Source organism: Hibiscus syriacus, unplaced genomic scaffold (assembly GCF_006381635.1).
Source record: "Hibiscus syriacus cultivar Baekdansim isolate YM2019G1 unplaced genomic scaffold, ASM638163v2 tig00110597_pilon, whole genome shotgun sequence".
Taxonomy (NCBI): Eukaryota; Viridiplantae; Streptophyta; class Magnoliopsida; order Malvales; family Malvaceae; genus Hibiscus; species Hibiscus syriacus.
The window spans coordinates 2543134-2569700 of record NW_024062795.1 but is presented as its reverse complement, the minus strand read 5'-3'; the positions used below and the strand labels follow the sequence as shown (position 1 = coordinate 2569700).

Sequence of the window (26567 nt, the reverse complement as noted above, 5' to 3'; positions counted from 1 at the left end):
ACTTGATATGTATAATCTACTTAAATACAACATGAATTACAATTAAATTGTTACGACATTAATCGTATTAAAAATATATATAGATATACAAAACTCATTTAATTTTACATTAGTACAAGCGTATTTGTTTCCTAATGAAAATAAGATGATCTAATCATGTCAAAATTATAGTACAGGGAATAAATCCCAAATTCGAGTAAAGGGACCAAACCCATAATTTGACCTATATGAATTATGGTTATAAAGAAATTTATTTTCTTTTAATTCCCATTTTGAAGGATGTAGATATGGCGGATTGAAGAAACTGGGAAGTTATTGCATATAAACTATGAACATAGGATTAAACAATACAAAAATGTTTGCCTTTCATTTTTCTGGGATTCATTGACATTTGATAGAAGAGGCGAAAAGACAAGAATAAACAGATCAAAGATAAATCAATCTATTCATTGTCATAATTTCACCTTCAAAAACTCCAGATTTTGTCCAAAACCCCAACTCTATGATTTGGTGTTTTCTATACATAAAATTAAGCTTACTTGGAACAGTCATTGTATTGTGTTTCAGGTAATTGTTTGAAGCAGATCCTCGTACCCTTCATCCCCATTGAAGGAATAGATGTCAACAGGTGCCGTTGTGCAACCCGTCGCATTCTGCTTCATTCTATTATTGCGAGACCCTCGGTGTTTGTCGAGATAAATTACGACCACTGTGATATCGTCGTGAAAGTGACGCCTTATACCCTTTTCGATTTTCTTGATGTCACCGTATCTCATCTCCCTTTTCTTTGCAACTTCTTGGAGTGCAGCTCTTACCAATCTCTTAGCAATACCCTGCAAGGTTCGAGCAATAGAATGTCAAATACCGACATGCTATTGAGACGTTGCATTTCCATATTCCACAGGTTTCTTAAGGCCTGTAGATAATGAAGACTGGTTTATAAGATAAAACGAAAAAAAAAACATGAATACTCACGGCTCTCGGGTTTTTGAAAACGATGTTTACGGCAGCTTCATCACTCAACTGCTCCCATAGGCCATCTGATGCAAAGATCAGGAACTGATCCTGCGGCTTAAGTTTTCTAATAAGGATTGAGGGTTCTGCTGTAATAACCGGCCTTTTAATCGGAATGGGGTTTCCGAACCGCTGAAAGATCGGATCTCTATAAAACTCTGGTTTCTTCAGGTAAACATCACCAATAGATCTTGACACCTGAAACAATAAAACAGAACTGCTTAGACCAGCACGATGCTTAGGAGAAAAAACTCTGTATTTACGTAAGCTTAGCATTATGCTTCAGGGATCTGCATTTTGTTCATCTCATGCATAGAAGGGATACTATATGACAAATAGCTGCATGAGACGGTACAGAAAGTCGGAAGCATAACCGGTTTTCGGAATAAATTTCATAGCAATGCACAATGCATACGTGCCTAAATATATCTATGCACCAAGCGAAAAATGAAAATGCTTGCAAGTAATACCTACAAAGAAATATGTAAATGGTTTTGCTTTGGGGCAGATACAGATCGAACTCATGGTGAAGCACCGAAAAGAAAAAAACAGAAAAATCGGCGTTGAGTTCATCAACGACGACTAGAATCAATACATTGACTATTCCTGAAACTGATTGCTTTTAAACTAAACTCCTACAAATCAACTTGTCAGCAGAATTGTACCTGGATTATGCCCTTAATCCTCCAAACTCCGCGGGTATACACCACTATATGAGAATCATCTGGATGAAGCTCCTCGACTTCCTTCCGGACTTCCTCAACTCCGACATTATGATCTGTTGACAGCCTCTCTGCCACTACCTTGTTTCCTTTCTCCTCTGAAACTCTCCTGCCAAGAACGGCTCTTGAGTCACCAAGATTTGCCACGTATAACACATCGTTTGAAATTGCACCAACTAAACAGCATGATCCAACTGAAGCAATTTGAGGCCTCAAAGAAAATGACCGCTTCACCAAATGCAAAAACTCTTCTTCAGTGGCATTGAATGCCCTCTTTATCACATCTGCAGATAATTCCCCTTGTTCTGTAGCAAATTCTACAATGAAGAAAAGAAAAGAAAATTAAGGGTCTCCATCAATCATTTCAAAATACAAATCCATAATTATCAATGAAAAGGAACAAATCCCATGAAAAGAATGAGCTGAAAGGGGCCAATTAAACTTTAGAAAAATAGTTCATATTCATTGTATACACAAGTGCAATTATCAAACTACTAAAACAAAAGTGACAATAGACACTTGTAAATTGAATCTAAATATCCATATACTGAAAAATATACTCTGAATTAGACATAAAAGTTTCCCTGCAATGGACATAAAGATATACATACATACATATATATTCATGCCATAGATAAACACATAAGAGCCCCATATCCAATGATCTAAAAAGCACCATGAAACTTCAAATTTGTCCTTAACAAGGAAATATATGCTATATATTCTATATCAACCCCCACCCCCAAAAAAAGAGAGGAAGAATTAGACTTGCAAACAGATACAAATTTAGACAAATAGCTCATATTCATTGTATACACAACCAAAAGTTAAAATTTTCAAACAAATAAAACAAGAATAGACATAACTGTAACTTTGAACTTTCTGATTATTCCATTGACAGCTCATGGTTATTCGTGTCATATCCATCCGTACACACATGTTATATGTTCATTCATGCTGTATCTATATATTCTACATTAAACCATAAAAAAAGAAAAATTCAATGAATAAACTGAAGTAGAAATAAAGAGAATTACTGTGGAGAAACGGGAAGAGGTGCTTGTTGACAAATCGGGAAGCTTCGGGTCCTCCATGACCATCATAGACACCGACGTAGGTAGCGAAAGGAGAGGTAAAGACTTGGCTTTGATCTTCAAGGTGGTTGTTGGCTTGCACGACGGCGATGGAGAAATCACCGGAGGCGTGGGGTTTAAGGTCAGTGTGCCACATGAGAGAATCACTGCCGGCCCTCATGCCGAGGCAACGTTCGAGCGGCCGTGAAAGCGACCGTAAAATCATCATCGTAATAATAACAATAAGAATAATCCCTTTGGGAAGGGGATTAACTAAACCTCTCGAATACTTTCGAAAGGGTTTTTCTTTTCTCTTTCTGGGTTGTTTTCGATGAGAGGAAAGGGGAGAAATTTAAGAGAGAGAGAGAGAGAGAAGGAGAGTGGAGACTGGGGTAAAGTGAAGGAAACTAAAAGATGCCGCGTGAGGTGGAAGATGCTGACCAAGGACCCTAATACTTGCTGTTATTACTTTCCACTCTACGCGTTAACCATTACTTTGTTTTTCCCTTTTTTGACTTTTTTCCTTTTAAATAAAATATTATATTAAAATTTTCTATTATTATGACGATTGACAACTCCCAATTGTTACAGAAAACTAAATATTAAATCTCTTAAAACATACAAGTTCATAAGATCGATCATGTAACGAAATCTTATAATATTTTATTTTAATTAATAAATTAGATATAAATAATTATATAAAAATAATATTTTAATATTAAAAAAACTTTATATATACATATTATACATGTATGCACGTAAAACTGCATGAGTCATTTTTTATACTAAAATGTGTTCACAAATAGATTTGGTATTCCATTGTTAGGTATATGTGAAATTCTAAATTTTAAATATGTAAAAATAACTTTAAAAATATGCTTAATACAACATTTTAATGAATGCTTTGTACATGGAAATTACGTACATATATATGAACTATTGTTCACAAATCAAACTTGTGTGTGAGAATAAATGCTTTGCACATTTAATATTTTGATTTTTCTTTGATTTTTTTTTTCTGTCTATAGAATCAGAGTAAATATGAAAATAAATGGAAATGTTACATTTCAATTTAATATTTACATGTATATTGAGAGTAATAAAGATAACTTTTTTTAGTAATTAAGTATGTAATTATAGCATTTACATATATAATTCACAAATATGTGTAAATCTTATATGTAATTAACACTTTAATTAGGTAAGTGTACGGAACAAATCCACAGATATATTTTATGTATATAATTATTGATTAATTGAGTATATTTTATGTATATTCAATTAATTGATTGATTAATCTATATATCTAATATTATAAAATTATTACGAGGGATCCAAAGTGCTATTCAAGATTCTTTGTGCGAAATATCTGAAAGAAAGGCATAGATACCAAACTTATGTAGACAAATGTAATCATTTATGTTTTCAAAACAAAAATTCAAGCGATTGACAGGCTCTCAAAACTATGTTTCTATCAAGGAGTTTTATAGTATACTTCTTCTACAGTAGGGACAGTCCCCACACATCCGGACCCAAGGATCCAAGCAAGCAAAATGAAACCTGTGCCCACACGGCAACCGTGTCAGCACATCTTCTTCTCCAAAGCTATCGAGACATATACTGCAATCCCTCGATTCCCTTGACGTCTTTCTCTCAACGTCCACCTCTTGGCTGCTGAAAACTTCCAACGGCAAACGGTTCACGGCCTCCTGAGTAAGTCCTGGAGGCTTCTTGCTTGTTTCATGTAACAATTGAAACCTTTCTGTTTCAGAGGTTAATGGGGAACCCCTAGGTGCCAACCCTGTAGAGATTTCGGTTACGCTCCTCAAATCATCATCTGATACATGCTCCCTGCGGTATGCATTACGTGGAGTTCTACTGCTTTGCCTGAAGAAAATAATAGGAAGAAACCGAAACCAAAATGAATAAAACAAACAAACCATGATGTATGAAATGTTTAAACCGCAATTTGTGCTTTAGAAGTCTATTGCTTAATGCGAGATCTAACATAAATGTGTCCACCATTGAATGCCACACGCAACATAAATACAATACAGGTTCAGGTGGTCCACATGCTTCTCTCAACCAGTTAGGAAACGAGTAATACTAATTTGCTAAGTAAATGAAGTGGGAGCAGATGTGGTGCGGATTGTCATAGCGATAGTGATGTTAGTAGTAGGAACCACTAATATGACAGCATAGAAAGCACCAGCAGTGGGACTGGACGGTAGTGGTAATTAGTGATGCAAAAACAATCACCAACTGGATAGAAAGCACCAAAAACAGCAGCGAGCCTTCAAATTATGGTACCACTGGTAGCTGGGGAGTAACAAAAAAAATCTGCTTTTTACGTATTCGCAGAAGTGGGACGCAAAGTGATGAATGACAAGCATAAAAGCAAAACGTTTTTAAGGAAAAAAGAAAAAGACTGCAGAAACATGACGATTTAGTTAGGCAACTCTATAGAAGTATCTAGGACAACAAAGGCAAAGACAACAGTAGAAGTTAAATTCATTAGTGACAACCCACCCAACTGAATTGCTGAAAAAATAGTGCATAGTAAGTTTTGGACTGAGCAAAAGTGTAGGCCTTAACCGGCTATAACCCAGAGTCATCTTCCTAACAGCTCTATCATATGATACGGTATCTCCTTTCTTATTACGAAACCAAGCCAGACTCTTAATACCCCTAATACAAGACCCCATATTTATTTTTCGGATTCACTAATTACAGTGGAGCACAATCAACAGCAAGACACTGAATCTTCCTACAGATTATGACACAGATTGCTCATACAATAGTTGCTTCTTTTGATTATTTTACACCCTCAACGGATCCACAAAATCAAAGTACAAAAGCAAAAATATCATCTGAAACCAGGTAACTTTTACATGTTTCCACAAGAGTCATCCATACAATCATCAAACTTGATAAATAATAAATGTGACGTTTTAAATGAAATTTCCATCAGACCATGAATAGCTGGGATAAATGTTTGATCCAACTAGAGTAGCAAAAACAAATTGAGTTCCAAAGGTAAGTTCACCATCATGAATAAAAGTGGCTTCCACACGATATCAAAGATCACGCAGAATATAAGTATCCAATATAAATTAGGGCATGATTCAATAGCTATTATGGTTTACTTGTCCTTGCACTTTGAAAAGAAATAATAACATGCGTAATCCAAGGAAGATAAATGTGAAAACTATGAGTTTCAAACTTGCAGAGAGCTCTAAGAACCAACCTGTTTCCAGAAACAGACATGCCTCTCAGTCGCTCAAGAAGCCTCGCTCTTGCAAGTAGCACAGCTCCAGGAAGCCTTTCATCTGAACTCAAACTTCGCCCGCTTACATTGCTTACACCATCCACATTTAAACCATTGTTCAATATAAGCTCGCTGGTACCTTCATCAAACCTTGCTCTTGCAAGCCTCTCATTTGATCTCAAACTTTGCCTTCTTGAACTGTTTACAATGTCTGCAGTTAACCCATTGCTCGATACAAGCTCACTGATACCTTCATCAACCCGCACTGATGGACGCTCCTGAAAAAAGCCATATTCAATACAGAATTAGTCAGACAATCAAAATATCCAAAAACGATAAATAAGGAAATGGTACAATCTCAATGCATCCAAATATAAGTGATTCAGGCGAGGAAAAATAAATTATAAAAAGCAGGTAAAAATATCAAACTACCTATTCGGTTCTTGTATAGGTCGGTGGCTATATTTTATTGCAAGTGAACTAAGGGTTTAGTTAAATTATGAAGAAAGTTTTATATTTATACAACTTTCCACTGATAAATTTAGCTTAGGAGTAGGACTATTGAATTTCATAGCAAAGTTCATCATTGAAGCATAAACCATACAATTAGTTAAATACAATACTTAATTTAAAAAATAAAATTGCAATTTATTTCACCTTCCGAGAATAATACCCACACTAACATATTTTCTTTTAATTTCTCTCTCTCAGCAACCTAACAATAAATAAATAATCTGAAAAAAAAGGTAATGGGAAATTGAAAAATTGAGTCGTACGGTGAGGGAGGAAGCACGCGAGCTGAAGTGGCGCACGTGGGAAGACCGGCGGAGAGAATCGACACCGTCCAAATCATGCCTGTTATGGTGATGACTGAGGTGATTCCGTTCAATCGAGGACCCAATCCCTGAATCCGGATCGGGTCGACCCACTCTCGACCTTCGAGTGTAGAACAACTCCGAAGCGCTAGTCATCCAACTAAAACCCCCAATGCTTTTACTTATCCCCAAAAGAAATTAAAACCCAAATTATTTTGAACTGATTTACGGATTAAAAATTCCTCTTTTTTAATCCAAAGAACTTAAAGATACCTTCCAAAATTCCAATTATATATTTGGAGTAAGAAAAAAGAAAATGAAGAGAAGCTACTGAATTCCTCGGAGAAACGCGGGGGAAATTTGCAGCAAATAAAAATCAGTAGCCTTAGCTTCAAAGAAACATATATTATTTTAAATCAAATTCAAAGAAACAGACTAAAATAGGATCAATTTCGATGTTAAATTTGGCTTTATGCCTTCGGTAAAGTAAACCACCTTATAAAAAGGTTTAATTCAGGAGACACTCCCGTATTATATCCATATTTTAAATTAGTCCTTAACTTTATAAGGTTTTTATTGCATTTATCAAGTATCAATGGTCAATGAGGTTTTTGTTGTTGTTTAATTATTAATTAAATTGTTAAATGTTATGTTATGTGTTTAAAGCATATAATTTTAAACACATCGCATTTAAAAAATAAATTTAAAATTTAAATGATATTTTTAACTTGTTATATTTAAGTTGTCCATAAAATATATATCTAAATTTAATTCATGCATCTTAAATATTTTTGTATTAAATTTAATATTTAATTCATCAATTAAATTAATAAAAAAACTTGATTTATATAAATATACCCTAATTTTCTCTTTTCTTAAATTTTTTTATTAATAAAATTAATAAATTTAACTACCTTTTATTGATAATGATCGAAGAAATGATTGCTAATTCTTTTTGTCTTTCTCTAGTTCTTCCTCTACCTTCTCCTTTTATCTCTCTTCTCTTTCACATTTCTATAAGATTTGTTTTGTATGCATATTTTATTTATATAAAAATGCTTTCAATTGATATAAGGTAACATATTTCTCTTTGATGATCTAAATTCAAATCACATTATCTGTAATATATATATATATATATATATATATATATATATGAATATGAAAAATACATATACTACAATAGAATAACAACATAAAAAGTTAAAAATTGATCTGGACTCTCACACAGCCATGTAAATTTTTTCTCATAAAAATGATTGATTTTTTTATTATATGAAATTTAGTTTTATTTTCATAGGATTTTTCTTAAGGTTGAATTTGTGATTGTCTCAATAGTTTGTAGTTGTTTGATTATCTCATTATCTATATCTACTTCAAACTTTTGGATTGCTTCTCTTATCTCAATATATGCACACAATCCCTTCAAATGTATTGTGTTTGAACTCTAATCAATTCAGTTGCCAATATATTTTATATTGTCATGTTCTATAATTATATTAGTGTTTTAATTGTGTTTATCATTTGACGTCGATAATAATATTTGTTTATATCTTTATTTTTTCAAAAGTATTTAGTTGTCTTTTGTAATCATTTCTTCGTATGGTATCATTTAATATAACATATGGGTTCTAATAAAAAAAACTTAATTGACACAATATTGATATATTAAAATTTTAATTAAAATAAAATTTGAACACCAATTTCAAATATAAATTATAGTTTGGGATATCTACTCAATTAACCCTTGTGAAGGGAAAACAACAACGGTATAATAGTTTATGCGCTAGTAAGGGAAGTGGCATTTACAGAAGCCACGTGCTAAGTGTCACATCGGTCGTTGGACTGCAATGAACGGTTAGGTATGATATGCAATTGGATACAGACGGCGATGACCAACGGTATGATCATCGGAAAAGAGAATCAGCGCCGCCTGTTAATATAACGATATTTTTTTCACTCGCTATATGTCGTTGTTGGCGGTTAACTATTGGAAAATATAATGCATAATGATATAATTCTCCTTAATGTTTGTATGAATGGTTATTTTATTTTTAATGGTTTAATTTTTTTGTCAAAACATGGATGAAAATTATTATAATTTTTAGGTATAAAACGAGGCAGGTTTGAATTTTTGTAAGAGGCATGATGATTTGTATAATAAATTTATAATCCAGACGTTAATTAAATTTTGTTTAAAATATAACGTAATTTTAAATACCGTATAACACAATAAGATAACATGAACATGAATTTATAGGGTATCATTACACACCAGCAGAGATAATTTCAGCCGCTAAGGCCAAAATATTTATTTTTTCTTTTTGGTTACAAAGCCAAAATATTTCATTCATAAGATCTTTATTGATTAACTATTTTAGTGACTAATTTTGTTTGATCGTCACATGTTTGCATGGAAACAGTGATTGTCGTGAAATGGTGATTCACCGGGCTCCGGTTTATCGACACCTTCCATGTCCCTAACCCAAAAACTCTGGTTGGAAGAAGCCGCCATGGCCGGAACATCGTTCATCACCCATTCATGGCCTTTAGGGAAGTATATTCCAGTCTTTGGGTGTGGAACCCAGGTGGAGGAACCTTTTATATCGTTGTTATTGTTGCAGTTGTTAATGATCTCCCGATCTGCCCCTGCAATTTTGCTCAAGGGTCGCTCAACTCGCTTAGATTCCCTGCACCCAAATTTCATTCGTTACTATTAGTATGAACCAGTCGATAAGTTGGTAAGAGATGACTATTAGTTTTAGATGTTTTGGGTTCGAGAACGACGTGGTGTTTGAGTGTTTATTATCAAATGATTAAGAATCTATATATACTATATTGTAATCACACCACACTAATAAAAAACAATAATAATTAGAGTAAACTACCTATTTGGTCACCCACTTATTTACGTATTTTTGTTTTAATCACTTAACTATTTTTTTTTAAATCATGCATCACGTTACATTTCATTTTTTATCACTCGCCATTCAATTTAATCGTTCACTTAACAGAAATGATGATGTGATATGATAAAATAACAATTTTAATCATCAAAATTTATACATTCCATCAAATTAGTCATAATTGAAGGAATCCAATAAATTCTCAGTATTTTAAAATCATATCAATTTGGTTCTCCTTTTAATTTGAAATAGTTTAATAATTTAATAATTTTTGAAGATGTGTGCCTACTTTTAAAATTGTCAAAGCTTGGGCTTATGGTGTGAATGTCCCTTTTACTTTTTATTTCAAAAAAGTTGATCATCTCTAATGATAAATCTTACCGTCGATTTAGAACATTCTCGAATCGTGGCCTAAGCGTAACCATCGTTCCTTCGTCGTTCAGCTTCCGTCGCATGAACCCTCCATCGTTTCGTTAAGCTTCTCCCTCTCTAACCTTTTCAACTTAAACCCCAACCAAAACCCAACGACAACCTTCACCAGATCGACTTCACCTTACTAACACTCCAGACCGTACCCTGAATATATTTGAGCCACGCCCTTACGCCCCTCTACGATGCCAATTCTATTGCGCCCCTCTTGCCTATCTCTGAACAACTTAAACCCCGATTACCCCTCACCATATGTCACTCCCCATATGAGTGTGCACATACCTCCTCTGACCGAACCCAAGCAAGCCCCTATATTATGTAGCCACCAATAAGAACCCTAAAATCCATTTAAACCGCTATATTAAAATCTTAAACCCTCGAACCTAAAAATCCATTGAAACCTCAGACTATTATTGAGAATTAAAATTGAAAACCCAAAAAATAGTGGTAATAAGATAGAATGTGTAAGTTCTTTGGACTAAAACCTTTATTATATCATGCCACATCATCATTTTCATCAACTCAACGGTCAAACGTAACAACAAAAGACCAAAATAGAAACGAAATGTAATATTAAGTATGATTTAAAAAAAAAAGAAAAATTAGGTGACTAAAACAAAAATGTAAGAATAGTCGATCAACTAAATAGATATATAGTTTACCCTAATAATTATTATAGCAGACCATAAACCAATATATAATTCAGTACAAACGTACCTTAGCATTAAAATCTTGCTTTTGGTGAAAGCAACTCTTCCCATGCAATGCAGTTCTTATGATCAGAAATTTCTTATAAAACCCTAAAAATACCGAAAACAAGGTCTTATAAGTGTCTATGAACGGAATAACGAAAGGAGATCGATTTATATAATGCTTTGAAAATGCGGCTTTTGTACTAAAAATTTATCCCTTCCCTGTGAATAAAGATTTTGGAGAATAAGTTCGATTGGTGAAGGTTTTACAGAAGAAGAACATTATACTTTAACTTTAAGAAAAGAATATAGATTATCAGGTGTTATTCCATGGTGGGGGGTCAATTCAACGATCTGTGGTTATAAATAATGCTGGTTTATTCATCTCAAGGGCTTTGGAATATTGAGAAACTATTAAGAATAGAACGACAAGTAACAGGGGGAGTTATAATCAAATATTGAAAGAGATAAAAAATATATTAAATATTTAAATTAAAAAATCGAGAGAGATAAAAGTATTATTAAACTATTACTTAAACTAACGAAGAGCTAAAATATTATTCTATAAAAAAATTTGGGGTTAGAGTTCTCCCCACCCAACACAGGCTTGTTTGCAAGTGGTGTGATACTCGTATAATTCTAAATATAACTCTTTAAGTGGTCTCAATGATTAAAAATAATTTTATTATCCTTTAATGACATATGAGTTTGAGCACCGCAGGGGTGTATGTAGGCCTAGGCTTACCTAGGTCATGCCCCACCCCATGTTCCAAAGAGTAAAATATTTATTTAGTCACTTACGTATTATTTAGTTTTTATTTTGGTCTCTAATTATTATTTATTTTAAATCATACACACTTAATGTTAAGTTTTTATTTTTTTTGGTCAGTCGTCTTTAAAGAATTAGTGGTGTTGTTGATGTGTCATCATAAGATAATGTCACATCAAGATTGAAAAATAATAATAAAATGTCATGTTAACATCATTGTTAATTTTTTAACAATATGTGATTAAAATAAAGCCAAAACGTAAGGTTATGTATGATTTTAAAAAAAATAATAGTTGAGTGACAATAACATAAGTTGAGTAATAGGTGGGTGACCAAATAGTTAGCTTACCCTAAATTTAAAATATGTATGAATTTTGTTAAGAAAATTATATTGGTCTAATTAATTCTAGATTTAATTCACACACGTATATATATAACTGTCATTATATTTTTAAATTTAAAATATATATGAATTATTTTAGATAAAATTTGTATTATGTTTATATTGGCTAGTCTACAGAATTTTTCTGGATTCGCCACTTAACAATATTCAAGATTATATAAATTTAGATCTAAGTTTTAAAAAAAACTCTAAATAGTACATGCTTTTAACTCTTTCAAGTTATGGAAGTGTATTATTAAGAATATATTCAATGAAAATAACTTATTTCTTACACATGTATGGTTTTCGTTCTTGTATTATATTCAATATTTTATTTAAATACTTTAATTTAATATATCTTGATCCCCTTATTATTGTCAGAGTTATGTTACGATCCATTAATATTATTAAAAAGATTATTTTAGCATGTTTATAAGGCTGTGAATGAGATGAATTTGTACGGATTTATTTATTTTAACTTAATATGTAATTAATATATAAACATTTCACGAATAATTTATTGAACGTTTTATTTATTATAACTTTGTGTGTTTATGTAGAATTAAAAGCACACAAAACCCAATATCTATGAATTCATTTAAAAGGTAAAACTATCGCAATCACAACAATAGGTTTTCGTTATTAAAACAATAACAACGACAACTAATTAAATCTCACGATTTAAATGTTTAGATGTAATTATGATATATTTTGAAAATATCATAATTCGTGAGTTAAAAGTAATTAGAGTCCTCAAATTATACTTTTTAACTTTTTTTATGGATATATTTTCGTAAGAACAAACTCTTATTACTCTTAAGGATTAACCTAAAAGAAGTAACATCGAGAGAGAAACTAACCTCAAGTCAACAAACTTACCTCGTTTGCCCAAACTTAGATCTCTGGAATAAGAATGAAAATACAGCAATGAAACTCATTATGTATTACAATAATTATCTCAACGTGACAAATAATAAAGGTAGTATAATCTGATAGAGCAAAACTATCATCGAAAATCAATGAGTTGTTGAACAAACTTATAAATGAACGAGCTTACAAATAAGTTTATTCATGAACATAAACGATACGAACATAACTTTATTTAAACTCGTTTATTTAATAAATGAATATAACATTATACTGTTTTTATTATTTTCCTGGTATAACAACAATTTAATAGTCTTGTTGCTTTATAGAAGAATTCAGTTATCCAACTGCTACTTTAATTAGATGGGCTCACTTGATTTGACAGTATCGCAAAATATATTAAATTGATGGAAATTTTAAATATAAAAGATTAAATTTATTGAATTATTTTGAATTAGAAAACGAATGATAGAATGTATAACTTTTAGGGACTGGAAATATTATACCAACCACATTAGACGTCTTTCATTTTTCAAGAAGGAATGACCTGTTTGTGATAATGTCTGAATTGAGCGATATGTTTGTAATTTTTAGGGAAAATGACCCATTTATTACAAAATACATAATAGAGTAACCTGGGTAGTTCTGCGGTGCGGCGCCTAAAAAACGGCTAATATACGGCGTGACCGGTTAAACAAGTGACCGGTTAAAATTTAAACGGTTATGTTATATTATTTAACCGAAAATATTATAAAGTACAATAACATACTAGGTAGCGCTTATATAATGTAATAGGTAGCGCTTATATTTACCTATTTTATAAGTAAACCGGTATATTTATACCGATAGCATTGCAAATTTACCTATTACATTATAATATGTTGAAAGTGTCCATACTTTTTATAAAAATGATCGATACTTTGTTTAAAGTTATGTAATTTATGTTTCAATTTTTTTTAATAGTGTTTCATGTTTTTCACCTATAATATTAATTTAATAATTTCATTTACACAAAAAATTATTTGATTGTTTTGATATTTTATAAAATAATATTTAGAATTTAAATTTAACAATATTAACCAAAGATAATAATAAATATGTAATATATATGTTTATTGTTTTTAATTTAATAATAATATATACCGTAACGTAAAAAATAAATCATTAGACGCCTATAATTACTAAATTAATATCTTAAAACTCACTCAAAAGATAACCTTAAATTAATGTTTTCCACAGTGAAAAAAGTATGGACACTTTTATAAAAAAGATAGATACTTTACAATATAAACACTACCTATTACATTATATAAACGCTACGTATTACATTATATAAGCGCTACCTATTACATCATATTTTTACCTATTATATTGAAAGTGTCCATACTTTTTATAAAAAAGATCGATACTTCTTTTAAAGTTATGTAATTTATGTTTCAATTTTTTTAATAGTGTTTCATGTTTTCCACCTACAATATTAATTTAATAATTTCATTTACACAAAAAATTATTTAATTGTTTTGATATTTTATAAAATAATATTTATAATTTAAATTTAACAATATTAACCAAAGATAATAATAAATATGTAATATATATGTTTATTGTTTTTAATTTAATAATAATATATATCGTAACGTAAAAAATTGTCAGAACGTTAAGTATTGTCAACTACAGCATTCAATCTATGACTTTTAACAATTTTACCACAAACGGTTTTTTCTTTCCACTTACAAAATCACCAGTTGCCCCTGTAGAACCGATCGATTCCATCCACATCATCACATACATGCCGCAATCATGTCTGTTACAAAATTTGAAAACCACACATGTCAATTATGATGAATACTGCATAAATTAAGACTTCTATTTGTGATAACATCTCATACCCATTCAATTGCTTATTCTTCTTATGCTCCACAAATTTGAAATTTTTCAAGGGATATTTTCCTAGAGATCCACAGGATTCAACCCAAATGCGTTTCTTATTATAATAATATAATATTTTAATCTGCATTAAAATAGAAGAAGTTATGATCCAAAAAAATTATGTATTATAATTTACATAATGTCCTTTCATACATACATACATACATACCAATCTCTTAGCATCCTTCACTCTCTGTTTAGCTGCTTCAGTTGTAAACATACTATCATATATTGTTGCAACACGATCTACCATATCCAACACCAACAGATACCAATGTGAATTATGGTAGTTTATTGTGACCATGATCTGCAACAAATTTCACACCCAATTTGACAAAATTCAACATTCTATATCCGAAAACATCATTTGCAATTGGTATGGTGTCTTACCTTCTCACAGTCGGTGAATTTCACATAGTTATTCAGTATGGGACCCCAGAAGGTAGCAATACCCTCAACACTTTCTTTGTTGTTGGCATCTAACGCCTGCTGCTGCAATTACGCAACAAACATTATTAATTTACCGTCTATAACACTACTTATCTCTATTTATTAATTTAACTCACCGCTAAGTGGTATGGAAGGTAGCCAATTCTCCGGAGTGATTTCTGAGAATCGTAGCATACTGTCCAGGCGAGCAAATCAATAACCTAACAAAATTAATTACACAATCAGAACATATTCAATAAGTTTTAACAATTTCTACTTTCTACTTACCACACCGCCAACCCATTCCGTAGGCTTCAACGTTGCAACGTCGTATACACTAGCGAATTGATTTCCCATTGAGATTACAGAATATATGTATGAATCATTAGGATTAATATGTTGTCATGAAATATTTAAATATAACTCACAAAGTAATATATTTCACTTACTCCGATTCTAACTCACTATTCCATAAATAATCACAAATTGCAGCTTCGATGTCATCAATTCCGCTTGGAATATCCGCTTTTTCAACCTACAATTTTGCATACAAATTTTTGTCACAACAACATAATAAAAATCAAATTAAGTTTTCTTTTATTCAACTTACCTTCTGCTTATTCTTCTGGGGTGCAGGACATTCCGAATCCAAATCTGCTGCTATAACACTCTCCGGTGTATAAATGACATCGACTTCATTCCTCCTCATTTCTTCCATCTCTTCTTCTTCCTCCTCCCTCTTTTCTTCTTCATATTTTTTCAGTTCATCGTATTTTTTTCTACATAGCTCTTCATCTCTTTTATTTCACCCTTCAATTGATCTCCTTCATCAAAGTATTTATCAACCACCCCCTTCACCCCCGTAAGTTCACTCCTCAATTCCACAATCTTCTTCACCAATCCCTCAAATTTTTCACCCGTCACCATCTTAATATCACCCCTTAACACCCCAACTTCTTTCACCACTTCACCCCTCAACACCTCTACTTCTTTCACCACTCCATCTATTTTTCCTTCCACTACCCCCTTATGCCTCTCAAGTGTATCTTCGACTCTCTCAAGTTTCTCTTCGACTCTATCAAGTTTCTCTTCGACTCTTGATTGTCTTTGCATGATTTCAAATTGGATTTTTTTGATATCAGCCAATTCAGACATCAAAATGTCGAAGTTACTCTGTTTTCCCTCACCGTCGTCCTACTCACCGTCATCCCCCAATACAACCATCCCTCCTTTCTTCTCCTCTGCCTCCACTGCCTCCTCTACATCCTTGCCAATAACCTTCAAAATTAAATTACAATATTAAGACATTGATTATATTCTTAATATTATTTAATTACATTTATTACCCTTTCTTGCTTCTTCGCTCTATCCAACTTCAACTTCACCATCACTCTAACCACCTCTTCCTTCCCCCATGCACGGATGCGTGCCACTCTGGTTCTTTCATAAGCCGGCACTGCCTCACAGCCCGACCAAAAATCGAACAGTGCAACCTGCATTTATAATAAAATTTATATTTTTATATAAAAACACAAAAAAGTTCTTCAACTCATTTACCTCTAAGATTGCTATGCACCCTTTGAGGTATCTCTGGCTGCCCTTTTTAAAGGTGATTATTGATTCAATCAATCTCGAATGGATATATTCAGCCCCATTGAATTCACCCTTCAAGCCTTCATCACAAATGAGCTTCATATGTTCTTTGTTCGTTGACGTATTACCCGTTGGACAAAGAAAGATACCAACAAGGTATAATAGAACTCTGGCCTTCAGCTCATCCCTAACGTAAGATCCACTTTTTATTTCCTCTTCAATTTCAGCATATGTCACCTTATGCTTCAAAGCATATTTGGAGGCAAGTGCTTTCCAGTCCTTATTCTTACAGACTTCTACAACACTTTTGCCTTCATTTTCTACCCCCAATACGGCTGCAGCACATGGGATCCCGAGAGGAAATGAAAAATCACCATATTTAGCAATACATTGTCTGACATCAAATTGCGCCATCAAGGATCGACACAATTCCCTCCGAATAGGTCGATCCCTTACTCTTACCAACGATCCAAAACCTATTTTTCCCAGCACATTCAACTGACCCTTCTCCTTAAGGTGTTTAATTAATAAATTCACCCTTTAATGCTGCATCTTGTCGACACTTCCTACATTTTTTAACAATATATAATGTTATAGTTCTTATATATTTTGTATCAACGTATTTACAAGTTTAATGAATACCTTATTTTCATGTGCTTTCCTCCGTTCTTTGTATTCTTTACTATCATTCCTTGACTGTGTGATGTAAGGTTCCTTTTCAGCATCTCTCATTGAATTCCATTTGGACCTCACATCTTTTGTCACCTAATATAAAACATAAACGTTTCTTAATCAATACATTAACACTAAATACTACTCAATGTCAATTTCATTTTACATACCGAACCGCTATGTGTGTCATCTTCCTTCATCCTTTTGCATTCGACCATACTGTCAACATTTAAAATTTGTAATCAATTTAAAGTTTATCAATACTTTAATCCAATTACCATTTCAACAATAATAACAAAAAGACATTGATACTTACTAGAAGTACATATATCCACCCTTTGGTTGCTTTCGAGTCTCGGCCTCAATTTCAAAGTCATCTGCTCCACCAACAATTTTCCAACCCATTGACTCCATTTTTCCTTTATATATTAGTTTACGCAAATCAAATTATTTTGTTACATACACTTTATTCAATATACAAATATAGATAACTACTCTTGTGGTAAAACGGTTTTCTTCAAAAGAATTTGAATGGCCATACCAAAATGTGTCGACACATTTATACAACCTATAATATCATTTTCTACCTATAATATTTAATAAAAGTATCGACATTTATATTTTTCCTTTAATATCATTTTCTACCTGCAATCGGTTCCAAATGCTCTTTACTCCAAAAATACCAAACAACACATAAAAACCCTATCGCGATTACTGTAATAATAAAAAATTAGGGTTTCGACAACATACTTTTCGATTCGACTGCAGCAACAAACAAACAAACTTCGCTTTAGAAACGCCTTTTGAAATGCAGCAACAATTACGCTTCGATTTCAAAAACTCGTCCGTTCTATCTATTTTCAGAGGATATTTAGCTTATATTTTCATCGGATATGTTATTTATATTTAATCGATACAAATACAAAAGTGTCGATACTTTTATGTCAGGTGTCGATACTTTCGAAAGGATAATTACCTATTTCTTTGAAAGTGTCGATAATTTATTACACGTACTTACGAAAGTATCGACACTTTCAATATATCCGGTATCATTTTACCGGTTTTACCATTTTGATACCGGATTTATCATATTTTTACATGTTATATCGTTGTGGATCGATATATTTTTTTAAAGTATCGACACATTATAGGCGCTAAAACTGTTTCTCTTTTAAATTCACAAAGTGTCGATCATTGTATAAAGTATCGACACTTTTAATATATCCGGTAACGTTTTACCGGTTTTATCATTTTGATACCGATTTTATCATATTTTTACATGGTATATCGTTTTGGATCGATACATTTTTTAAAAGTATCGACACTTTATAGGATTTAAAACTGCTTCTCTTTTAAATTCACGAAGTGTCGATCATTATATTAAAGTACCGACACTTTAAATGTATCCGGTAGAGCTTTACCGGTTTTATCATTTCTATACCGGTTTTGTCATAGTTTTACCTGTTATATCGTTTTGGATCGACACATTTTTAATTTGGATCGACACGAACCGGTAGCATAATTTTTTAATATTTCTTCATGACTTAGACCTACTTTTATAAGTATGGACACTTTTATAAAAATGATATATACTTTTTTATGTAATTTATGTTTCAATTTTTTTAATAGTGTTTCATGTTTTCCACCTATAATATTAATTTAATAATTTCATTTACACAAAAAAATTATTTGTTGTTTTGATATTTTATAAAATATTATTTAAAATTTAAATTTAACAATATTAACCAAAGATAATAATAAATATATTTTCACAGTGAAATAAGTATGGACACTTTTATAAAAAGGATAGATACTTTACAATATAACAGGTAAAAATACGACAAAATCAGATTCATTATGACAAAACCGGTAAAATTTATTTGATATGTTAAAAGTATGGACACTTTTATAAAAAGGATAGATACTTACCGATAACTAAAGTTTACCGGTTACCAAATTTTTTAATAGTTTTTCATATTTTCTACCTAAAACATTATTAGTTGTCAACATAATAGGTACCGCTAAACCGAATTTATTAAATATATTTTAATATATCTGATAATACCGTATATTAATCATATATTAATCCGCCCTTCCTGAGACAATCCTGTAACAACTTGGAGTCTATTTTACCCTATTGTTTTTCATTTGTGGATCGACTCCTTCAAGGTTCTAAGTCTAAGATGGCATTGGCGCATTTGTCCATTCTTCTTAAGCAGGACTAGTAAACGTGCATAGTATTGAGAAGAAAATAAAGAAAAAGTCGATCATAATCGGGTAAAAGGAAATAAAGAAAAACCCAGCATCTTTGAGACACGAATTTTTTGAATTTTGAAGAAAAAAACCGAAAAAAAAAAGATCCATTGATGAAAGGGAAATGGAAGAGTTCAAACAGAAAGCTAGGGCTGCCAATTGCCCATCTCTTGTGCTTACTTGCATTCCTCTTCGGCTTGTTTGTTCCCATTTTTTTCTTTCAGGTAAGTTGTAAAATGCATTCACTTGAAGAGTTTAGAATTTGGGTTTTGCGTTTAATTAGTGGGTTTTTTTTTTTACTGTATGCTCCGATGATTAGACCCAAGCCGAGAATGCTCGAGGTGGTGCGTCAGAAGGAGTATCGTGATACGATGCCAAATGGAGTAACTGGGGAAAGCTCGATTGAATCTATTCCCTTTCAGGTAATTTTCTCATCTTTTGTTTGTAGCGTTTTTTCCCCGGTTCTATGGATTGAATTTTGAATGATGGGCTCGGATTATTATACGAGTCTAGTGATTGTCAGTCTGTCAGAGTGGTGCCAAAGTTCTGGGTAAATCGAAAATGATGATTTCACTATGTAGTTTGGAGAATCCATGATTGATCGAGAGTTAACATTTTATCCACTTAGTACCAACAACTAGTTGGTCTAGTGGGAAGTAGCACCGGATCCCTTAAACAAGATCAAGGCATTGTTAAAACTACCTGCTTCTTGTTGAATGCAGGTTTTAAGTTGGAAACCACGAGCTTACTATTTTCCCAACTTTGCAACTGTGGAACAATGTGAACGAGTGATTGAAATGGCAAAGGTGCAACTTAGACCATCTGGTTTGGCTTTGCGCAAGGGAGAAACCGAAGAAAGCACAAAAGGAACTAGAACAAGGTGCCCCTTTTATGCAATCATTTCTGTTTTTATTATAATTTTTTTTTTGAGTTTAGTGTTAAGTTATAAGTCAATGCTTCTATTAAGTATTAACTGATTCAAATTTACATTAAGACCAGATATAGCTTTTGTGTCTGAATTGTTTGAATCAGTGAATGCTGGTAGCTTGCTTTCTTGATGATGCTTGTGTTGTCAATTTATACTTTCCTTGGAAACAGTTCAGGAACTTTTCTCAGTGCATCAGATGATGAAACTGGGACCCTGGACTTAATTGAGAAAAAAATCGCAAAGGTTACAAGCATCCCGCAAAACCATGGAGAGGTACATTTTCTTTTCTTCTAAAACTATTGCTATTATTTTTATCTCATATTGTTAGTTGTGTTAGTATCTACAACATTATTTGAGAATGTTTAAGCAAATATGGACATGGTGGACACTCTTCGGTAGGTTGCTTTTTCCAGTTTCATTTATTTTTCCCATTTCATTTGGCTGCAAAATTAAGGGAATTATAAACTTAAGGCAACTGTATGAAATGGACCATGGAGTATTGTGAATGAACCTTTGAAGAAAAATTCAATTCAATTTAACTTTCAATGACAGTTTAATGTTAAGGCTTTTAAATTTGCAACCTTATTGTTTGTCTTTGAAATTTCAGATATGTACTTCCTTAAATGTATTCTGGCATCTTTGGCAAGAGTTACTGTGTCATGCTGCAAACATTCAAGTTGTTTGAAATTACATACTTGTAGTCTATGGCAGCCATGTTAATCAAACTGTCCATAGAATGATTCTTGGAAGCATTTATTATAGTGAAGGGTGTTTAAGAGGTCTGTCCCTAGAATGGGTGGATTGGAAAACACTCTTTTATGATCATATCACCCCCAGGGATATAGGTAAATACATTGTCCGCATTTTAAAAAAAGAACTTTATTGGTCTTATTGATTTAAATGTGTCTGGATGTTAGAAATTATGTTATTGATATGGCTATATATATGCTTTCCTGATTTGAACTGATTTCACAAACTTGTGAATCTTATAGTGTCTAATGATAAACCATTACTCTGCTAATATTTTCTTGGTACATTTCCAGTTTGCGTTGAAAATTTGAAATGGAAAATCTTTCCTGTTGTTTGTTTTTGAACTGCTCTAGATTGACATTCTTTTATTGCAGGCATTTAATATTTTGAGGTATGAGATTGGGCAGAAGTATGATATGATTCGTTCAATCCATCTGAATATGGCCCGCAGTCAAGCCAAAGGGTATGGTCTTATACGCGAACCTCATCATTACATGCCTGTTTAATCTTAGTTTCCGGATATTTTATGTGCAATTTGTGGCAGACTGAAATGATTATTGTTCTCTCTGCCTGCAAGTATGGTTGGATGTAGAATCCAGTTAGTTTTGTTTTCATATGACTTTTAAGTTCTATGTTTCTTTATAACAGGTGAATGATAAAATCTTTTTCTTATAGAATAATTAGTTTTGCCGGGGTCTATGTAGTTATCATTTTTAGTTCTTCATTCAGTGGCACGGTTGAGAAATTCTTATTTATATGTTATTCTTTTCATGCACAATTGCAGCTGGTTCATTCTGGATTCTTCTAGTCTGGTTTTAGTTTTCTGATAACATATGTTGTTTCCGTAATTGTGTCTTCTATAATTTTTACCAAACCATCGTGCAAATGCTGATGCAAAAGAACTAATTCATTGTCTGTAGTTGACATTGAACTTTCTCTTGCAGGTTGCATCGTTCTTGTTGTATTTATCTGATGTAGAAGAAGGTGGAGAAACAATGTTCCCTTTTGAGGTAGATTCGGAAACACTAACTTGTTCTATCTCTCCCTGGTTTCTTCAATAGTAAATATCTTTGCCAGGTTTCGATACTTACCCCATTATTTTGGTTGCAGAATGACAGGAGAATCAAAGGTTACGACTACAGACAATGTTTCGGCCTAAAAACAAAGCCACGTAGAGGGGATGGGCTTCTATTCTATTCGCTCTTTGTGAACGGCACGATAGATCCGGTAATGTTCGTGTTAGATGGTTTCTTTGATGAGAACTTGTCGTTCTTAAAGGATTAGAGACAGAGACCAAAATGACTAATCGATGTAGTTGTAAAAAATGAGTTTTATTTTGTTAATTTTTATTTCTTATTTGACCTTATTAGATGGTTTCTTTGATGAGAACTTGTCGTTCTTAAAATATTTGGATTCGAAAAGTTGTATTCATAAAATGTATATACATTATTAATGGTTAAAAAAAATTGCGAATAGATATTGTTTTGGAATTGTCCCATACCATTTAAAAAGAAATAACTTCTTGTATGATTTATTGAGTAAAGTACATCGAATGTCCTTAAGCTATGATAAAATTATCATAAAATTTGATAAATTTAATTATCATTTCTTAGTAGTTCAATAGATTTAATAGTTATTTTATTATAATTCATAAATATAACAATTGTTTTATAATTTTTGAAAGTTCAATAGCTAATATAATTATTTGATTATAGCTTGGGGTCCTCTGGTGGTATTTACCCTAATTATTCGCATCCACTTCTTCGAGCTCCATTTTCTTTCATTGTCATCATTCACCAAATTTTCCACCAATTTCCCATTGCCTTCTGAAAAAGAGCTCATCTCTTTTCCAAGTTCTTCAAACCCTCAGAATCCCATTCGATCAGAAACCTTTTTTTTTCACCAATCTTTATCAATCCGCCATGGGGGGAGGAAATGCCCAAAAATCCAAGATGGCTCGTGAGAAGAACTTGGAAAAGCAAAAGGCCGCCGCCAAAGGTTTTACAATCTTTCTGCTTTTCCATCTCTTATTTATATCGTTTTCGTTGTTCCTTTTAAACAAAAGAATTGTATTCTGCTTAGATCTATTATTCATCATAACCTTTTCTTTGTTTTACTTTTGTTTTGATAGGAAGCCAACTTGACTCTAACAAGAAGGCCATGACCATCCAGGTAGTCTCTTTGCAGACTCTGGTTTCTTTTTTATTTGTTAGGGTTTTAGCACTACTTTTTTGCTTGATCTGTTATTTTCCCCAATAATTTATTTATTTATTGTTTCCTTATGCATATAGACCAATATTCAGAAATTGGGTTGAATTTCTTCTCGCTGTGTTGACAGGTTTCCTTACTAAATTTTGTTGAACCTTGCATTTTTTCCCGGGTTAATATCCATTTCCTTGTTGGTTTTTGTATCTGTAGTTGAAACTGGTTTTTGCTTTACAGATTCTTAGATTAAACTGTCAAGCTGCTGGAATCTATTGCATGGTGGATGCTTTCTTGAAATTATACTTGTGACTCTGATTGGGGCTGTGAATCTGTTATCACCTCTTAATGCTTCACTGTTGTTAAATTTTGCTCCATTTTCTTCTTTTCAGAAACTCTGAGGTATCATCATTTGAGTTTAGCTTATCTTGCATGAGCTATTGCAAATTGTCAGTTTTTATGATGAGAATCTGTATTATTGTGTTATGTTCCTGAAAAAGATTGCTAGAAAAGATTCGATGCCTAAAACTGTGTATAATTTCTGAATATTTGTATCTCAATATGGTCTGATATTGCTCGGTTTATGTGGTTCATGGTGATAAAAGAGGCTTGCAGCGTGATGGAATCACATTGCTAAATTCTAGCATCATTTCGTTTAAGCTTTGGACCTGCTCAATAACCATTTCTTAACTGTGATGACAGTTCCTTGAATAGATCGTGACGATTGCATAATTCTGCAAATCAAGTTCTTTAGTCCACAGCTGAACTTCTAGTTTTATTTCTGGTTTGGCCGTAGTTTTTCTTTTGTTGATCATTGTTTGCATGAAAGTGAAGCCAATTTGTAGCTTTCAAATAATCTTTCTTATTTTTGATTTTTCATTCGGTCACCATATCTTTAGTTTGATATTATTAAGTTGAGTTGGACACGTCTTATTTAGTTCATTGACAGAACTGTTACTTGTTTGTTGTTGTTGTTGTTGTTGTTCCCGTCATTGCTGGCCTTCCCTTCGGTTACTCTGTGATATCATATATGGTTGGTGGTGATGGCTGAATACAGTGCAAGGTTTGCATGCAAACATTCATCTGTACTACATCAGAAGTGAAGTGCCGGGAGCACGCTGAGGCAAAGCATCCTAAAGCTGATCTATACACATGTTTTCCTCATCTTAAAAAATAGCACAGCGAACTCAATAACGAACCGGGAAGTTGAGACAGCTTGTAGCATGCATCTATCTTGTACCTTGGTTATGATGTATGATTTAACTACTTAAAATCAAGCGAGTAAGCTCGCACGATGATTTTAATGTTGTGATTGCCGTGCCGTGTTCTATCGTGGGTGTCGATTGGATCTACTCGGGCTTGATACTTGCTTGTTGCTTGTTTGGGATTATAATTAATGTGACATTATTCATGTTTACCTTTTGCTTGCTTCTCTGTTTTCTGTTTGCTTATTTTTACTTACCCCACTGTTTCCTTGCGACTGTGGATGGACTTGCATGGAAATGCATAGATTGAATGTGATATATATGACTTGCATTGAATTCCATCTATTGGTGAATAAATGTTATTTACATCTGTATGACTTTCAAGATTTTGATTATTTATTGGGAAAAATACATTGATGATCTCTTTTATTTTGTCTATTTTATTATGGTCATCAGTTTTAAAAAAGTTGCATTCTGGTTATTTTATTGTTGGTCCGTTTTATTCAGGGGTCATGTTAAAATTTTATTCATTTTTACAAACTTACTAAAAAGAGTTAATGGTTCAATAATTAAAATATAATGAACTGATAATATAAAAGATCAAAATGTAACTGTTTTCAAAATTGGATAAGACAAATCTATCCCTTGAAATATTGAACAGTGTCATGACATTTGGATGGTATTTGACATGGAGTTTTCGCCAGTGGTTATCGTTCCGTGCTTTAGTTCTGTTCGTTGTTTGTTTGACGGTAACCCCTATATTGCAACATGTCATGTTCGTCGTGCAACTAATGGCGCAACTCACTCTTTAGTAGGTCATGTTTTTACTTCTTTAAAGTTATTTTTACCGATATTATTATCGATTAATATATGTACGATTTATTATTACAAAAAAGACAAATTGAAAACGAAAGAAACCATCAATGTAATTTATTTTTATTCATTTTGATCATAGAACACTATTTGTTTTAAAAATTTTGATCATCGATATTTAATTTATTGAAAGACTAATTTAAATTATAAACTATTAAATTGAATTTTATGTATACAATTATATCAAAATTTGACGAATTTAAATTATTTTATCATATTTAAATCGGCCGGTGGATGTGAACACTAAACCAGAAGTAGGAAATATACATACGAGACACCGAATTTGAATTTGAATTTGAATTTGAATTTGAAGTTATGGGCAACGATTTCAAGTAAACAAAGGTGGAGGGATGTAACTGCAAAGGTCAGCTCTTTGGACACAAACCAACAAGAGAACTTGGAAACTTGGAGGTTCACTGGTTACGTGTAATTAGAAAGAGACGTGTCGTTAAAAGAAAGGGGGAAGCGATCGTGTCAAAAACAATTATTTAATTAACAGCCCAAACTCACGGAGTGTGTTCGAACAAGACAACCCTTCCTCTACGCGCTGTACCTTCACTATTTCATTTCTACTCGCTGCTATATCCACCCATTTATTATATTAAAATTAAGTTTAATACCTCATATAACACCGAAAACTAATATTTTTTATTTAATATTTACATTTCATATTTTCTTAATATGATATTTATATATTTTAAGTTTAATCTGATATCTAAAATTGACAAGCACAAGCACAATATATTTTTAATGTTTATTAAAAAAACCCATTAATATCATATGTGATCCTCTGAAA

The 26567-nt window shown here is 32.3% G+C and overlaps 4 protein-coding genes and 1 pseudogene across 6 annotated transcripts; 2 read left to right on the top strand and 3 right to left on the bottom strand.

The window, feature by feature from the left end:
• Window positions 1-312: 312 nt before the first annotated feature.
• On the bottom strand, window positions 313-3138 carry LOC120134426 (probable protein phosphatase 2C 63). Its single transcript, XM_039150861.1, has 4 exons — window positions 2774-3138; window positions 1680-2053; window positions 976-1212; window positions 313-833 (listed from the first exon to the last, which is right to left on the bottom strand). The coding sequence occupies exons 1-4, from the start codon at window positions 3036-3038 to the stop codon at window positions 564-566; spliced, it is 1146 nt and encodes a 381-aa protein (XP_039006792.1). The 5' UTR covers window positions 3039-3138; the 3' UTR covers window positions 313-563.
• Window positions 1971-24956, top strand: LOC120134431 (uncharacterized protein At2g23090-like). Of its 2 annotated transcripts, XM_039150867.1 has the most exons (4): window positions 1971-1991; window positions 23347-23489; window positions 23623-23663; window positions 24751-24956. In XM_039150867.1, exons 2-4 carry the CDS (start codon window positions 23414-23416, stop codon window positions 24868-24870), a joined length of 237 nt encoding a protein of 78 aa, XP_039006798.1. In that variant the 5' UTR covers window positions 1971-1991; window positions 23347-23413; the 3' UTR covers window positions 24871-24956. The 2 variants fall into 2 exon arrangements, with proteins under 2 accessions (XP_039006798.1, XP_039006797.1); XM_039150866.1 differs by lacking the exon at window positions 1971-1991 and having other exon boundaries at window positions 23279-23489.
• Window positions 4292-7156, bottom strand: LOC120134428 (probable E3 ubiquitin-protein ligase RHY1A). The gene is made up of 3 exons (XM_039150862.1): window positions 6854-7156; window positions 6057-6355; window positions 4292-4696 (listed from the first exon to the last, which is right to left on the bottom strand). Exons 1-3 carry the CDS (start codon window positions 7046-7048, stop codon window positions 4294-4296), a joined length of 897 nt encoding a protein of 298 aa, XP_039006793.1. The 5' UTR covers window positions 7049-7156; the 3' UTR covers window positions 4292-4293.
• Window positions 9157-11074, bottom strand: LOC120134430. 2 transcript variants are annotated; one of them, XM_039150864.1, is made up of 3 exons: window positions 10945-11074; window positions 10180-10536; window positions 9157-9582 (listed from the first exon to the last, which is right to left on the bottom strand). In XM_039150864.1, exons 2-3 carry the CDS (start codon window positions 10251-10253, stop codon window positions 9294-9296), a joined length of 363 nt encoding a protein of 120 aa, XP_039006795.1. In that variant the 5' UTR covers window positions 10254-10536; window positions 10945-11074; the 3' UTR covers window positions 9157-9293. The 2 variants fall into 2 exon arrangements, with proteins under 2 accessions (XP_039006795.1, XP_039006796.1); XM_039150865.1 differs by lacking the exon at window positions 10180-10536.
• LOC120134427 lies at window positions 19744-22788 on the top strand (annotated as a pseudogene).
• Window positions 24957-26567: the final 1611 nt, after the last annotated feature.

Bases quoted from the DNA above. Each gene is read 5' to 3' on its own strand.
- LOC120134426 (XM_039150861.1), bottom strand. From the start codon at position 3,038: ATGATGATTTTACGGTCGCTTTCACGGCCGCTCGAACGTTGCCTCGGC. The intron at 2,054-2,773 runs GTAATTCTCTTT...TCTTCATTGTAG, and splicing joins CCTCTTCCCGTTTCTCCACA to AATTTGCTACAGAACAAGGG. The intron at 834-975 runs GTGAGTATTCAT...CGAACCTTGCAG, and splicing joins TTTTCAAAAACCCGAGAGCC to GGTATTGCTAAGAGATTGGT.
- LOC120134428 (XM_039150862.1), bottom strand. From the start codon at position 7,048: ATGACTAGCGCTTCGGAGTTGTTCTACACTCGAAGGTCGAGAGTGGGT. The intron at 6,356-6,853 runs GTACGACTCAAT...GGCTTTTTTCAG, and splicing joins CGCGTGCTTCCTCCCTCACC to GAGCGTCCATCAGTGCGGGT. The intron at 4,697-6,056 runs GTTGGTTCTTAG...TATTTTCTTCAG, and splicing joins ATGTCTGTTTCTGGAAACAG to GCAAAGCAGTAGAACTCCAC.
- LOC120134430 (XM_039150864.1), bottom strand. From the start codon at position 10,253: ATGCGACGGAAGCTGAACGACGAAGGAACGATGGTTACGCTTAGGCCA. The intron at 9,583-10,179 runs GTAAGATTTATC...ATTTGGGTGCAG, and splicing joins GAGAATGTTCTAAATCGACG to GGAATCTAAGCGAGTTGAGC.
- LOC120134431 (XM_039150867.1), top strand. From the start codon at position 23,414: ATGGGGGGAGGAAATGCCCAAAAATCCAAGATGGCTCGTGAGAAGAAC. The intron at 23,490-23,622 runs GTTTTACAATCT...TTGTTTTGATAG, and splicing joins GCAAAAGGCCGCCGCCAAAG to GAAGCCAACTTGACTCTAAC. The intron at 23,664-24,750 runs GTAGTCTCTTTG...GGCTGAATACAG, and splicing joins AGAAGGCCATGACCATCCAG to TGCAAGGTTTGCATGCAAAC.